Source organism: Phoenix dactylifera, chromosome 14 (genome assembly GCF_009389715.1).
Source record: "Phoenix dactylifera cultivar Barhee BC4 chromosome 14, palm_55x_up_171113_PBpolish2nd_filt_p, whole genome shotgun sequence".
Lineage (NCBI taxonomy): Eukaryota > Viridiplantae > Streptophyta > Magnoliopsida > Arecales > Arecaceae > Phoenix > Phoenix dactylifera.
The window spans coordinates 18,439,070-18,455,785 of NC_052405.1; the positions used below are offsets into that span (position 1 = coordinate 18,439,070).

Below are 16,716 nucleotides of genomic sequence, written 5' to 3' on the forward strand. Positions count from 1 at the left end.
GTTGTTACGAAAATGGTGAAGATGCCATGAAATCCGTTGAACATCACCGCTGTCCCAAAACCAGGGGAATGAAGATGTTTCTCTCCATATCAGGCCCTTAGTTTTCCCACCAGCAATCGATCTCTATGTTCAAGCAACTCAGAAATCTTCCTTCATCCTCACTTCCTTGTCTTCATATTTGCGGTCCTAGTCATGGTGGAGAGGGTAAGTGAGAAGAAGGTGATGGGAAGGGCCAACAAAGAAACACATTAAAGCGGTTAATTTTGTTATATATCTTTTCTTTAAACCAGTTGCCTTTGTTCGATAGGAGCCATAGGACTGAAACACTGTAACTTAAGCGGACCGGACCCAGCTGTTGGTCCTGCTATTGTTGTCTCCCCCTTTCGTGGCTTCTTTACCCAGGCAGGCTAACTTCTTAAGCATTCGTTTGCAACCTTGAATGGCTTTGCTTTGCACTGTCATACAACTAGACGTGGCCATGAAGTTGTGTTTGCGGTAACTTTGGTTCACACTCTCAACGTGGGCTCGAAGAATAAGAAACTGTGAAGAGCTTGGCCGGCTTGACCAACGCCCCACCTCTTTCATTGCATTCCAAGATTTCCTTAAATATTTATTCCAATCCTCCAATTCTAAAGATTCCTCCCACTTACATATACCATCCAAGCTATCGCTTAGAACATCTACACCCAAGACCATCGGCTCAAGACGCCCCATACAAATAAACAGACCTGAAGTTGGCAATGGAGGAAAGAAAGCTCAGCAGGTTCCTTCATGGGACTCTTGAGGTCACCGTCTTCCGAGCCACAGTTCACAGCCTATCTTTGCCCTTCAATGTAACGCCACAACATTGTATATACACCAGCATGTTTGAATATATTGTCATGTGATGAAAAATTTAATTGGACTTCTTGTCAACTAGATGCATGGTAGTGTCTAATGGTAATCAAAATTTTATTTTGATGATTTGCAGTGCTTTTGCTTTGGAGCCAAACCAGCCTATGTAACGATCAAGATCGGCAAGACGAGGGTGGCTGAGACGAGCCACCAATGTGATCGAGTATGGAACGAGACGTTTAGAATACTCTCTGCCCATCCTGCTGACTCAACCATAACATTAACCCTGAGGACCAGGCTATTCATGTTGGGAAAGATTGAAGTACCCATGCAGGCATTGCTAACGGAAGCAGAATACAGGCCTCATGAACAATCCTCCTCCCATTTCTTGTCAAGGAAAGACAAGTGGAGCTCAAATCTCAAGCTACAGTTCGCTCTTCAGTTCAGGCATGTGGAATCTGAACTGGACTGGGGAAAAGGCCTCCGATATGGGGGATCTAAAGATCTTGTCAACGGCGCCACGTTCCCACAGAGATCAAACTGCAGCATCATACTCTATCATGATACTCATCGTTACCACCTCTTTCAACCACGCACGTACCACGGAACCGGGCGGCTGTCTCAGCCAAGAAAGCTGTGGGAGGATATCTTTAAGGCCATTGATGGGGCCAAGCATCTAATTTATATTGCTGGATGGTCACTCAATCCTAAGATTGTTCTTGTAAGCATCTCCAAATATTGTTTTATGCTTTAAGCTACAACATGATCTGTATCATTCCCTTCACGCATTGCCTTAATTTCTTGCAGGTACGTGATTCTCGGACCGAGATTCCACGAGCATGGGGAGTTGAATTGGGTGAGCTCCTGAAACGAAAGGCTGAGGAGGGTGTCGCTGTTAGAATCATGCTCTGGGATGATGAGACCTCGTTGCACATCATCAAAAACAAGGGTGTGATGAGAACCCATGACGAAGATGCATTGAGCTACTTCAAACAAACCAAGATGGTCTGCAAGTTGTGTCCCAGGCTACATGACAATTTCCCAACCTTCTTCGCTCACCATCAGAAAACAATCACGGTTGACGCATGCCCACAGCTTCTTTCAGCTCATGATGTATCCAAGGATGATACTGATAGAGAAATTATCAGCTTCATTGGTGGCTTGGACCTTTGTGATGGTAGATACGACACCGAGCAGCACTCCTTGTTCCAGTCTCTCAAAACCAACTCCCATGCTAATGATTTCTACCAGAAAAGCATTGCAGGTGCCAGCCTCCACAGAGGGGGGCCTAGACAGCCATGGCATGATGCCCATGCTTGTGTCATGGGTGAAGCCGCTCGTGATGTGCTGGCCAATTTCGAGCAGCGTTGGGCTAAACAATGTGACTCCTCTCTTCTTCCTCCAATCAGTGGTATCACTGATCTCATTGGCCTACAGGCAAGTTATTTAGACCATAGTTGGAACGTCCAGGTGTTCCGATCTATCGATAGGATTTCTGCAGCAGGACTGCCTGACCACATTTCTGTGGAACGCAGCATCCATGACGCATATATACAAGCCATTAGGCGGGCAGAGAGATTTATCTACATCGAGAATCAGTATTTCATGGGTGGGTGTCATCTTTGGCAGAAGGATCAGCACAGCGGGTGCAAGAATCTGATCCCTGTGGAGATCGCACTGAAAGTTGCAGCCAAGATCAGAGCCAATGAGAGGTTTGCTGTGTACATTTTGATGCCGATGTGGCCAGAAGGGATACCAGAGAGCGATCCGGTTCAAGAAATGCTGCACTGGACTAGGCTGACAATATCCATGATGTATGCTTTGATCGCAGAAGCAATTAAAGATAGCAGTGCAAACACACACCCGAGGGATTACCTCAATTTCTTTTGCCTTGCCAATAGGGAAGAGAAGGGTTGGGAAGAGTTTATTCCACCTTGTTCACCTCCTCACACAAGCCATTACTTCAAAGCCCAGAAGAACAGGAGGTTCATGATTTATGTTCACTCCAAGTTGATGATAGGTAAGTGTACGTCACCCGTAGCTCAAGAATATATCACAGTGTAACATGAATCTCTTTTGTCAAGTCTAATGGTTTCTTGATTGAATTCCTTCAGTGGAAGATGAGTACATATTGATTGGCTCTGCCAATGTGAACCAAAGATCCATGGATGGTGAACGAGATACAGAGATAGCAGTCGGATGCTACCAACCAAAATGTGTAGGTGAGAAGAGCCGAGATGGAGATATCCATGCGTATCGGATGTCCCTTTGGTTTGAACACACTTCACGGTTTGAGGTGGCTTTCATGGAGCCGCAAAGCATTAATTGTGTGAGGTGTCTTCAAAGGATAGGGGAGGAAACGTGGAAGGTTTACAGTGGTGAAGCAGTGAACGGTATGAAAGGAGTGCACCTTGTGAGTTATCCAATAAATGTGTTGGAAGATGGAGCTGTTGAGGATCTTCCTGAGGGTGATGGTTGCTTTCCAGATACCACCACACCAATCATGGGAAGGAGATCAAAGATTCTTCCATCAGTTTGCACTACATAATTGTGGAATAGGACATTCCTAGTATCTAGGATGTGGATATGGCATGGGCCATATAATGTTGTATGCAATATATTAGCTGAAGGATCTACAAGCAGTAGATCACAACCGTAACATAAATGTATTCTGTTTGTATGCTCTAGCAGTGGGCTGGCTAGCAAATGCTGTTCAGATCAATGAAGAAAATAAACAACATTAAGCTTAGTAGAATTTTCAGAGGTTTCATTAACAGGTGTTATAGTTTCTCTATATGTATAACTGAAGAAGCTGCTGATTCAATTTTTAGTTGTGTCCAATCATAATTTTTCAAAGCATGTATATTCTTACATGTAACATTAGGCAATCAAATCAATATTTTTATAAGAATGAATATTTTTTAATTTTGTTAATTTTGGGATGTGAGAATTAGATTTTTGTTAATTTTCCTGGTCTTTTGAGTCAGGTGTCTTTCCAAGGGCATAATTAACTTGAATTATACATGTCACTTTGGGATGCAAGAATAACATTTCAAAGCTAATTTTGAGCCCCAGAAATTTTTTAGCTATGAGTTTTATCACGTTTGAGTCAAGAGTTGTCTAAAGTTCTATAAAGATCAGTTTGAATCATTTAGAAAAACTTTTATGTGACACTATAGGAAATATGGTCAATGGCGACGTTTTTGAAATCTTTTGCCAATGCAATAAAGCGTTGCAAAGTCCCCCCACTCCCTCCAACAACTCTTAGCCATACAAGTTTGGAAAATGAAATTTTTTATATAAGGTGCCAGCGTCTCCATTTACTTTGAGCGACACTTATAAGTGTTGCTGACTGATGATGCTTTTAAAAGCATCACAAACTCCCCACACTTTATCGCATCGTTTATACTACCAATGCTCGCTGGAAACTTACTGCACGGCATGTATGACGCCTCTTTCTGCAACGACATTTCTTCCAATCCTTATTTGAATTTGCTATGCTTTAAAGTATCATCAGAATATATATATATATATGTATATATGTATATGTGTATGTATATATATATATATATATATATATATATATATATATATATATATATATATATATATGTGTGTGTGTGTGTGTGTGTGTGTATATATGTATATATATATATATATATATATATATATATATATATGTATATATTATAATATATAAAATTATATGATTGCTTTCTAATAGTTTGTAGATAACTAACCTACATCATATGTCAAAATTTTGTAAATGTCCAGCTTGAACTTGCATACAAACTTTATTGTTGCAACGCATGAATTTTCTCCACGAACTTTATTGTTGTCTTGCATGAATTTTTTGCACAATCCTTATTACTGCAGGGCACAAATTAATTTGCATATAAGTTCTTTTATTGCTGGATGAACTTTGTACCAGTTCAGTCAATAAGCATCAAGCTATGGAGACTATACCGACCCTAAACCCTAAGAAAAATATTTGAGATTTACAAACTAAACTTCTTAGAAGATGATTTTGCTACTCGCTTGAACACAAAGAGCTGATTTTAGGTAGTGAATAAGTCTGCAACCAAGTAGGGATCTTGATTCTCTAGCTTTTATCTTGGAAACTAAGCAAAGAAGACGAGAAGACAGTTGGAATTGAACTTGTTGGATAAATGCACCATATGGGATGAATTGAGAAACGAACCCTAAATGCTTTTCCTTCTTGCAAGACAATGAACTATTTTTCAATGACTTTTTTTGTTCCAGTTTTCCTAGCTTTCAAAATTCAAACTTTCATATTTTAGACAACCATATTTTCTATGATCCATCATCCATTTTTTTCTCTCTCTAGACTAGGTAAAGTTTGTTTGTGTGGTTGAGGTTGTCTTGGTCCAAAAACATGGAAACAACCATTTCGACATATATGAAAGAAATCTAAACTGGTCTTGTAAAAAATAAAAATGTAATGGTTGTTTTTGTAAAATATCTCTATTTATTAGATTTTTTTGCATGTATACCCTCCTAAATATGATAGTTTATATGAATATCCTCTTAAAATTGATATTTGTATGTATACCTTCATAAAATACTTGTTTTGAGTGTGTACCATTCTTTTTCCTTTCTTCTGTATATGTAGCTACAATAGCTAATATTGTTAAAAAACTAGCAGCTTAAAATTGAAATGACAAAAATATCCTTAATGAATAAACATACAAAAAAATATTAATAAGAGTATATATACAAATAGCAACTTTGTGAGGATATTCATACAATTTCATATATTTAGAAGGGTAGACACGCACAAAAAGTCCTTAGGCTCTTTACATGAATACCCTCCTAAATGTTTAAATTTAGGTGAATACCCTTCCAAAATTGATATTCGAATGCATAACCTCACAAAACACTATTTTTGCATGAATAACCTTGATATAATGGTTTACCTGATGCCATTAGCCACAATCACATTCATTTGAATTAAAAATTAATTAAATTATGAAATTACCTTTTACCTTTGAAGCGTGTAATAGCTTAACAGATCTTGTTGGGAATGTGCTCAACCGAATGAATTTCCCTTATTTGCACGCTATTGCTTTCTTCTGCTCAAGATCGTCCTAATCTTTCTGCCTCTAATAAACTTTTCGATCTCTCTCAATCCCTATGCATTCATTCCTCCATCCAGAATCAAAATTATTCCCTCTACTTCTTTCTCCACTATCGGTAACCCTTATCTCTCTCCCTTTGCTTGAGGTCTCCTTGTCGCTAGAATCGGAGTCTCTTTCATGTTGTTCCCTTCCTTTCACTATGATATGATGACCCAATCACCCTCCTTCATTAAAACTACCCTGCCTTCAATGACATCAAGTGCCTTCCATGGACTCCTTTCTCTATTATCGACAACCCTTCTCCCTCAAATTGCCGCGCTCCCTCCCTTCGCTACAACAAGGATGACTAGTAAGCCCTTCTTGCTATCAAATAGTGTGGCCACTTCATCGGAGTTCTCCTCACCGAGCACTTCGCTTCACCACCTTCACTGTAACAAGGATGAGTATATGGGCTCTTGTTGTTATGTCAAGAAAGGTATTTGCCTTAGAAGTACAACTCAACTTAAATGAACCAAAATCACATGTTGCGTTTATGCTTTTCATTAGTGGAAAATAGTGTCTATTAATAAAGTAGATTGTTATATGTTGAAAGGTAGATTTCTCAGTGATGATCCTTTAGATGAAAGTGGCTTAAGGTACCCAATGTTAGAGGTGGCCTTTTTCTGCATGGGCAAAGTTGTTGGTAAGTGTAAAGGGTTATGAAATTCCTAGCTTTGCTTAGGGATAATTGATGTTGTTGTTCCATCCATGAGCACAACAATATTAAGGAAACTTGATCATTACAATTTATTGTGTGCCTTTAAAAGATTCTAATTTCTTTCTATATTCTGATCTATGCCCTCAATACACATCTATAATAATAAATATTACAATATAGTTTTCAATTAACTAAGATATAATGATAGTTATAAATGAAGAAAAATAAAATAGAACAATCTCATAATTAGTGAAAAAATTTTCATAACTCTCTTTATTATCTAATCATTGAATTTATCTTTTTTTTGAGTTATGTTTTTATAGAAGATATTAAGAAGCAAGTACTATACTAATGTGAGTATTAAAACAAGATAAAATTAAGAAAAATAAAATTATACTTTTTTACATATATATGCTCCTAAATATAAGAAATTACATGAATATTCTCATAAAATTGCTATTTGCATATATACCCTTAAAAATATTTTTTTTTGTGTGCCTACTTGTTAGGAGTATTTCAGCCATTTCAATTTTTAAATTGCTATGTTAACCACTATTGGTACATATAAAAAAATATACATACAAAATAGATATTATATATATAAATATTAGTTTTAGAAGGATATTGATAGGAACATTAGAGCCCTTCATTTCGATGATCGCACCTTCAGAGCCACTCGATCGCGTTCGCACCAGAGATTGGCATCATTGTGGCTGGGAGATGCTCTTGAGCCACCAGATTGAGTCGGGCCCCAGATTGGGTCCAATCTAGTTTGCATCATTTTTATTTTCAGCATTTTGCTTTTGTTTGATCGAGTCAATTTGGCCATTTGCTTTTGTTAAAGTCAAGTCAATTTGGTCAATTATTTGTTATTGAAGTCAATTGGGTTAGCTATTGAGTCATTGGATCGATTTTGGTATGTAATCAATTGGTTGACTTAGTCAACTGATTGAGGATCCAATTTTCGTATATTGTCAATTGTTTCACCTATTGTAAGATCTATATAAAGGCCATCCCTCTCATAAATTAGGAAAGTTGAATGATTGAATTAAAAAAAAAAATCCTAGCCTCCTTTCTGTTACTTCTTCTTCTTCCTTTCTCTCTTCTCTTCTTTCTGCGTCTCTATAACCTCTTCTCCGGCATCTCTATAACCTCTTCTTCCTCCTCCCTTTCTTCTTCTTCTTCTTTCTCTCTTCTCCCTGCAGTGGTCCTCCATCAGCTTGGTATCAAAGTGTAGTTGTACATCAAATTTGGTATCAGAGCTTAGTTCTACATCAAATTTGGTATCAGAGCTTAGTTCTACATCAAATTTGGTATCAGAGCCTCGACTTTGCCTTTGTTGCCAAAGCTTTGAGATCTTGTTTATGGACGAACCACCCCCGATTTCTTTCCTGTTAGGGATCAACCCTACGATTGTGGAATACAAGGAATAATAGGAGAAAAAAGAAGAGCACAGCAAAACAATAGCACACGCACAAGACACACAAATTTATGTGGTTAGGAGTCTCTTGCTCCTACATCTACAGCCGCACAGATCAATATTTCACTATATGGTCAAAAGAATTTACAGAGATTCAGGAGATAAGAACAAACTCTCTTTCTCACAACAAATAATCTCTCTCAAGATGAACAACATGTCGTCTTTCTGATGCACACTAAGAACAAACTGTTCAACCGTCTCTCTTGGATGCTTGAATCTCTTTTTGGAATCTCTTGTTGATGAGTTTTAGGGTTTCTCTAGGTTGTCACACACTACCTCGAGTCCCTCAAGAAGTCTATATATACTTACTGATCTCTTACTTTGATTAGGACTCAAAAAATCTTGACTTGGATCCGGTTTACAACTCAGCCTCGAGGGAAAACAGTGCTCGAGTCAACTCCCGCAGTTCTGCGAGTCGACTCGTGAAATAGTCCATAAAAAACGCCTCTCTGTCTGCCTATGGAAGTCGACTCCTGCAGGTCTCGAGTCGACTCCACCACTGTGGGAGTCGACTCCTTCAAATTCGGGGCCGACTCCAAGACTATGCCAAGTCTGCCTGCATGCCAGAGTCGACTCCAAGTCTGCTGGAGTCGACTCCTGACCCTACTGAAGGTTATTTCTTACTGATTCAACTCTGAATCTTCTTGAACTCTTTCCGGCTTGTCTTTTTTGATCCTCCACCACCATAGTGCACATAGAGGTCTTGAAAAAGAGAATGAATTAGACTCCACAACCCAACAACTCTTCCACTTGGAGATTGATACATCCAGTCGTGCATCTATCTGAAAATAAACAAACTTCCATACCTTGATCTATATTCTCTGTGCGGTACCTCCATTCAACTATCCTTGGAGGCCAATTGAGGCTATGCATAGCCTCAATTTTTTTGTAGTGATTATCTTTGTTAACATATCAGCAGAATTCTTTGCTCCTTGAATCTTCTTAAGTAACAAATTGCCATCTTCTAGCAACTTCTTAATGAAGTGATATCGTAGCTGTATGTGCTTCGTTCTCGCATGGAACATTAAATTCTTGGCTAAGTGAATAGCACTCTGACTGTCGCAGAATAGTAACGACAATTCTGCTCTCTGTCCAGCTCTTTCAGAAGGTTCTGCAGTCAAATCATCTCCTGCTGGCTTCTGTAATGGCAACATATTCTGCCTCAGTGTCGAAAGAGCAACGATCTTTTGCAACTGTGAGAACCAACTTACTGTTGTCCCACCTATGGTATAAACATACCCTGTGGTGCTTCTTCTAGTGTCAGTATCACCTTCCAGGTCTGCATTCACAAAATCCTGTAGTGTTTGACTGTCTTTTCTGTAACATAAGCCCACATCTCTGGTACCTTTCAAATATCTCAGGATCTACTTGACAACCTTCCAATGTTGTCTATCCGGATTGACCATGTATCTGCTCACAGCACCCACTGCATGTGCAATGTCGGGTCTCGTGCATATCGTAGCATACATTAGACTACCTACAGCTGAAGCATATGGTATCTTTGACATCTTCTTCAGCTCCTCATCATACTTGGGTGATTGCTCTTTTGAAAGTTTGAAGTGGCTCGCCAAAGGTGCTTTCATAGAATCTGCATCTGTCATTGTTGAATCTATCCAGCACCTTATCAATACAGTTAGCTTGAGAAAGCTTCAGTGTTCCAGCCACCTTATCCCTTTCAATCCTCAGCCTAAGCATCCATTTTGCTGCACCCATGTTTTTCATTGCAAACTTCCTTGATAGCTCTTTCTTTCATCTTTCAATCTCTTGTAGGTTCGGTCGTGCTATCAACATGCCGTCAACATACAAGAGTAAGATGATAAAACTGCCACCAAGTACCTTAAGATAACAACAATGATCTTCTTGACATCTTGCAAAACTATTATTGATCATGAATCCATCGAACTTCTTGTACCACAACCTCGGGGCCAATTTCAAACCATACAAACTTTTTTTCAGCTTGCATACAAAGTTCTCCTTGCCAGGGACTGCAAAGCCGACAGGTTGCTGCATGTAGGTGTCTTCATCAATCTTACCATAGAGAAATGCAGTCGTGACATCCAATTGCTCCAGATACAGATTTTCTGCTGCCACAATACTTAAAATCACTTTGATTGTTGAATATTTGACTACCGGCAAGAAAATCTCAGTGTAGTCGATACCTTTATTCTGTTGGAAGCTTTTCACAACCAACCTTGCTTTGTGCCTCTTGCTGCCATCATGTTCCTCTTTAACTTTGTAGACCCACTTATTCTATAAAGCCTTCTTTTCTTCTGGTAGTGTACTGAGCTTCCAAGTTTGATTTCTATCTAAGAACTTCATCTCGTCCTTCATGGCTAACTCCTACTTCACCGAATCTTCGCTTCCATGGCTTCTTCATAATACTCGGGTTCACCTCCATTTGTCAACAGCAGATAATGTAAAGAGGATGAATATCTATCTAGTTATCTCGAGATTTCCGTAGATCTCCTCAGTTGCAGTACACTAGTTGAGATTGTGCCACAATAGTTTCTGAATTTTCAGAATTTTTTTGAACTCTTTTGGCAACGTCTTCTTCTGTAATCTCTTGCAACTCAACTTACTGATTTTTCTTACTCTGCTCTCCTGCACTCTCAAAATCTGAAGTATTCTTATCCTTGTAGAGAACTCGCTCATTGAATATCACATCTTTGTTTTGTTGGGATCCCTCGCATGCCGCAGAAAAATCAGAACGCAGCGCAAGGGCATGCGCAAGATCCCGTTCATCGCATGAACGTATTTTAAAACCGTCGTTCGTAGATAGATTAGAATTAAAAACTTTTTACATGATTAGAAAGATCAGATCTTCACCTTGTGCAGGTAGATGATCACCACAAATCTATGATCGTGGATTTGTTGGAAGGTTCGCTTGAAGCCGCACATGCATTCGGCCTCTACGTGTATCCACACGAGGTAGAATACCGATCTAAGTCTTTGAATCTCCCCGGGATGCTAGCTCGCTTGCAGAGATAATCTTGATGGATGAAATCCTTTCTTCTTGTAGCAACCGACCCTTGGATTGCTCTCTCTAGAGGAGGAAGAAGAAGGATAGGGAAGGATCAAAAGGAAGCACCCTTGCTGCCTTTTGTTTTTGATGGAAGAAGGGATTGAATGGAGGCCGCCAACACCCTTGTTTTTCTTCTTTCCTTGCGGCTGCCAAAGAGAAAGGATAGGAGGAGGTTCATGGCTGAAAGGAGGGCTCAAAGAGAGAGAGAAAAAAACCTTTCACGGCTGCCCCTTTTATTGCTTTTAAGATGAGGGTTGGAGCTCCTAAAATTTAGGAGCTCCAACCTTATCCTTAAGCCAAGAGGAGGGGCGTACTCCTTTTCTTCACGTACGCCGCTCCCTCTTAGTCCCTCTTTAATCATGCGCCACTTAATCATATTAAGTGGGGGGGAGTGTAGCCATATAGATGGGGTCTAATCCTCTTCTAAAGAGGATTAGGTGAACCCAATTCCTTCTTTCATTCAAATCCTAATCTAATTATGATTCAATTGAACCATGACTCAATTGAACTCTTCAATCCTAATCTAATTACGAGTAATCTTAATTTATTAGATTAAAATTAATTAGGACTTAAGAAATTCTAATCCAATTAAGACTTATTTAATTTCAGTCCTAATCTAATTAGGATTCTAGAAATCCTACTCTAAGTAGGACTTGTGTTTAATTTGATTAAGTCCAATTAATTAAATCCAATTGATTCAATTAAATTGCAATCCAATTGCAATTATTCCTTCTTCTATTCACTAACTCTTAGTGAGTTACACTAATTATCAATCAAATTGATAATTATGAATTATTTGTGATTCCAAATCACAATTCAACCATTGGATCGGTCAATATCTCTAATGTGTGTGACCCCATAGGTTCTATTCTATCTAGTAGTGAGATATGCTGCGATCTCTATCACAACATCATTGAAAACTCCTTTCAATGGTTTGGAATAATTTCAACTCAACTCACCAGGGATCATCGATCATTAAGATAGTCCCTGTGAGTCTCACCATCCACCAGTGACACCAAGCAGCATGTATTGGCAACCCAGCAGAATGGAATGATGAACCTCTAGGTGCAGTTATCATATGATATAGTCCTTCTATCATAGATCCCTACAGAACGGAGGTCATGGATAACTCGTCAAACTTCCTCATCTGTCATATGTCTAGATTTATTCGACTTAAGTTCCAGAGTGAAAAACTCTTTCTCCACTGTAGATATTGTTTCGGCCAAGGTCTTACGAACTCAGTCTTATAAATCACATAGGATCACTCCTTACCTACCAAGGTCGATAGATTTCTTGTAGGTGCATACCTTACTCCTACAGTGAACCTACTGCAGTCAATCTACACCACAAGGACCTATATGGCTAGAGACCATGTATATGTGCAGTCAAACTATAGCAACCTCACTATGAATAGCGGAAGCACCGCAGGTTAAAGGACCAGTCACATTACTGCAACATCAAGTAAGTCACTGATGAGTGGATAGACATCCAAGTGATTTCTTGTCTTGGTCACGCTCAGTACTCTTGTTCTCTAACTAGCACCTGCACTCTCACTTCAGTGTTCTGATGAGAGCACAAAAGTGCGACCTACATGTTACTAAAATTAGTGTTATTGTTAACCGATAATGATAAATTCACTGGATTAATATTATATTTGGGTTTAACATAGATTAGTATAAATTAGAGATAAAATGCACATTGAGTACAAATTTGACTTCAAATCGGATCCGAGTCGGGTTCGGATCCGAGTCGGGTTTGGGTCCGAATCGGGTCCATTTCTTTTGTGCTTTTGGAAAATAATTTTGGGCAAATCTAAATTGGCTATATCATAACTATAAGGTGCTGGGTGACCCATGACTTGAAAGAATTGCACTTGACCTCCAGCCAGAATAGATGACCCCTACAAGCCAAATTTCATATCACACTATTTTTTTCTATTGGATGGAACTTGGTGTCTCCCAGCTCCTTCCAACGCAGCTATCCTCCTTCCCTATTCAAGCCGTGATCCAAGCTCCCAGCGATCGCGTCCGGCTCCTCGCACCAGCCCGCCTCTCAACCAAGGTCCAAAGAAGGAATCCCGAGCCGAAATCCCAGCCTCCGACGCCGCATCCGAGCTCCAACAATCATCGACGCCTTCCTTCCGTGATCCCGAAATCCCAGCACCATTTTTGCTCCTGCCATCCGCGTTTCTCCCACCGCGTGCCAGCAGCCCACCTTCCGCTTCAGCTCCCAGCAGCACCCGAAGAAGGAAGCCCCAGCGTCCACGGTGTCCTCCCATCGATCTCGGATCGCCTTCCATTCCATGTGCGATCTCGGATGATCGCTTCTTCCATTTCAGCGCGTCCCCAGCCGTGATCCACTCCTCCGCATTCTTCTCCCAGCAGCCGTCCACGAAGCTTCCGCCCGTGATCAGCGATCCAGCCTGCTCCCAGCGCCCGGATCTCGTCCGTGATCGACTCCTCCCCGCGTCCTCACCGCGTCTGCCATCTCCCTTCCGCATCAGGCGTCCGTCCGCGGCTATAAGAGGAGAAGGAAGAAGAGGAAGGGGGGTGTGCTCGGTTTTGGGGTTGAGGCCAAGAACCAGGGAATGAGGGAAGAGCTCGGCTGGTTTTTGTCCAAGGAGAGGGGAACATTCTGTTTGTGAGAGAAGAAAGAGGGGAAGAGTAATGCTCTGTTTTCAGATTTGAAAACAGAGCATCACGCTTCCTTAGTTTTTTTTATTGTTTTTGTTGTTTATTTTTTTTTCAGAAGTTATGTTTTTAATTTGTGTATTAGTGATTTTGGGCATTATGTTGTTCCTACTTCTTTAGTTTAATTGAGAGCAATGTTTTAATTTTTTTAGTAAGAGTTTTATTTTGAAACATGTTATTTTGGGTTTTTTAGATTTAGTTTAAATAAGAGTTTTATTTATGCTAAAGTTTTTAATTTATGTTGTTTTTAATTTCTGTTTCTCAGATTCTGTAATCTTTCTTTAATACATTAAAATTTCTTTCATGAAATCGATGTTCTAGTCTTCAATATTCCTAGCACTGTTTTCATCCATTTTAGTTCAGAGCTTTCTTTTTTATTAAATATATAAATGCTTTTTAAATCTAAGTATATGTCCTCTAGTTGATTTCAATAAAAAATAATTCTCTGGTAGACCAGGAAATCAGTCAATATCCCCGACATAATGTTTTTTCTTCCATCATTCAAAAGTCGATTTTGAATCCGAGTGAATGTTCTAATTTTTATGCAACTCCAATCGCCTCCCTGTGGATCGACCTCTTACAACCGCTATTCTTCGAGTAGAACAGGTAAGAGTAAAAATTTAAATTTAACTTTTGTTCGTCGGTTCTAACAACGATCTGTTTAGCATATTTTTAGTTAGACAGGAATCGGACGAACAAAATTTTGGCGCCGTTGCCGGGAAGACAAATCGAGAAGCAAGAACGATCACGAAGATCAAATCAAATTTTGGATGCCCGGAGTGAACGTACTCCGGTAGTAAGTTTTTATTTTTATTTTTATTAATTTTTCTTATTTTGATAATTTCTAGTTAATAATTTCGTAGTTATTAAATTTTGAAATTTGAAATTCGAAATTTAAAATCCAAAAAAAAAATTAAGATTAAAAAAAAATTTCAAAAATTCAAAAAAAATTTTAATTCAAAATTTGAATTCTGAGATTCGAAATTTGAAGTTTAAAAAGAAAAAAAAAATTTAATTAAATCAAAAAAAAATATTAAAAAAATTATTATTTTTGCTAGTAATTGATAGGGTGCAATCCCCCGAGGTTATCATACCTCTATTGGGACTCCTCACGGAGTAATCTCCAGAGCTTATTCAACGGGCATTCGGAGATTGACTGACGCACAAGAATTGTGTTTAGTTTACATTCAAGTTATTGCTATAAAAAAAAATAAAAATAAAAAAAATATTAAAAAAAATAAAAAAAAATTTGCTTGCTCATTTAATCAATACAACCTAATGACTTGCATAAACTTTAAATATATATATATATATTGATTATTTGCTGCATTTAGTATTAAGCATTTGCATAAAGTAATTAAGGGCAAAACCCATTAAAAAGATAAGGTCGGGAAGTCATTACCTGTCCTTAGCCCAAAAATCACCACCTTGCATACTTATCCTAAGCCAAATTAAATTAAAATCAAATTAGACGTTGGCCTTAGGGTTTTTGAGCTCAATTAGGCTCTTGGAAAGAAGCGGCTGAAAGCCCCTCCAGTGAGAATTTAGTAATTGGTGATGTCTAGAAAAGTTTTACAACAGTGAGAACTGTTACGGGTATTGTGGTATCGGTGTATCCCTTCTGGCACCACCACACACCCCGGAACTTTCCTGGTCACTGATTACTGGATTGCTTAACTGGTAAGCTCAAGCTTAATCTGAAAGGGAGATTAGGAGCTGTCTAATCTAGGAGAGACTTTCAGGAACTTTTTAACCTGATACATCTCTGTGCAACTAGATTTAAGAAGCTACTAAACCTCACTTAGTTCTAAGACTAATAGGGTCAAATTGTTGTGTGGTGTTGGTTGTGGTCATCTGTATCTAGCCCTTCTCTTCTTTCAGGACTTCGTTCATTGTAGGAGTCAAATCTAATGAAGTGTTGATAATGTATGCATGGTAGAAGGTCATTAAGGGATAAGTTAACCCCATTTGATCCTGAGATTGACAGAACTTTTCATCACAACCTGCGAACTGTAAACCAACCGTCGATCTCTACATTGGGTGAACATATTAGAACCCTAAATGAATTGTTTGCACCCGCATCCGCTAGTCCCCCTACTTGCATAGTATTACCAATTAATAATGCAGCCCAATTCGAGATTCGGGCTGCAACAATAAACATGTTACCCAAGTTTCATGGGTTCGAAAGTGAACAACCCTACATTCATCTAAACAAATTTTTGACAATTTGTCAAACGTTTAGAAATCAAAATTTAGATGAAGAGGGTATTAAATTAAGGTTATTTTCCATGACTTTAGAGGATCGTGCTGCTGCATGGCTGTATTCCCTAGCTTCAAATTCCATCACATCATGGGAACAACTATCTAGGAAGTTCATGGCTAAGTTCTATCCCATGGTAAAAACTGAAAAAATTAAGGATGCAATCAGAACTTTTAGAGAAAAAACTGAGGAGGAATTTTCCCAACTATGGAAAAGATTCCATGATCTTTTGGTCAAGTGCCCCCACCATGGGCTTGACAAGGCTGATCTAGTACATTTCTTTTACAAAGGACTACCTCCGGCACATAGAAACATGATCGAGTCCATGCACAAAGGTAAGTTCATGGACCAAACCCCGGATCAAGCCTATGAATTTCTTGTTGACTTAGCCGAGAACGCCCAAAATTGGAGTAGCTATGGTGAGGAAGTAAATAGAGATGAGTTCGGGTCTAGAAAATCAGGTAATTATAAAATGAAAGCAGACCCAGAACTCAAAAATCTCATGTGGTGAGGAAGTAAATAGAGATGAGTTCGGATCTAGAAAATCAGGTAATTATAAAATGAAAGCAGACCCAGAACTCAAAAATCTCATGTCCAATCTGGTGACTGGAATGAACAACTTAAGCAAAAAGTT

At 39.0% G+C, this 16,716-nt stretch overlaps 1 protein-coding gene across 1 annotated transcript; it reads left to right on the top strand.

The window, feature by feature from the left end:
- Nucleotides 1–723: 723 nt before the first annotated feature.
- On the top strand, nt 724–3,583 carry LOC103720595 (phospholipase D alpha 4). Its single transcript, XM_008810368.4, has 4 exons — nt 724–833; nt 971–1,555; nt 1,642–2,854; nt 2,949–3,583. Exons 1-4 carry the CDS (start codon nt 741–743, stop codon nt 3,380–3,382), a joined length of 2,325 nt encoding a protein of 774 aa, XP_008808590.2. The 5' UTR covers nt 724–740; the 3' UTR covers nt 3,383–3,583.
- The last annotated feature ends 13,133 nt before the right edge of the window (nt 3,584–16,716 follow it).

Excerpts from the sequence above, each read along its gene's own strand:
- LOC103720595 (XM_008810368.4), top strand. The coding sequence starts at position 741 with ATGGAGGAAAGAAAGCTCAGCAGGTTCCTTCATGGGACTCTTGAGGTC. Across the intron at positions 834-970 it reads GCCTATCTTTGCCCTTCAAT|TGCTTTTGCTTTGGAGCCAA; the intron begins GTAACGCCACAA and ends GATGATTTGCAG. Across the intron at positions 1,556-1,641 it reads TCAATCCTAAGATTGTTCTT|GTACGTGATTCTCGGACCGA; the intron begins GTAAGCATCTCC and ends AATTTCTTGCAG.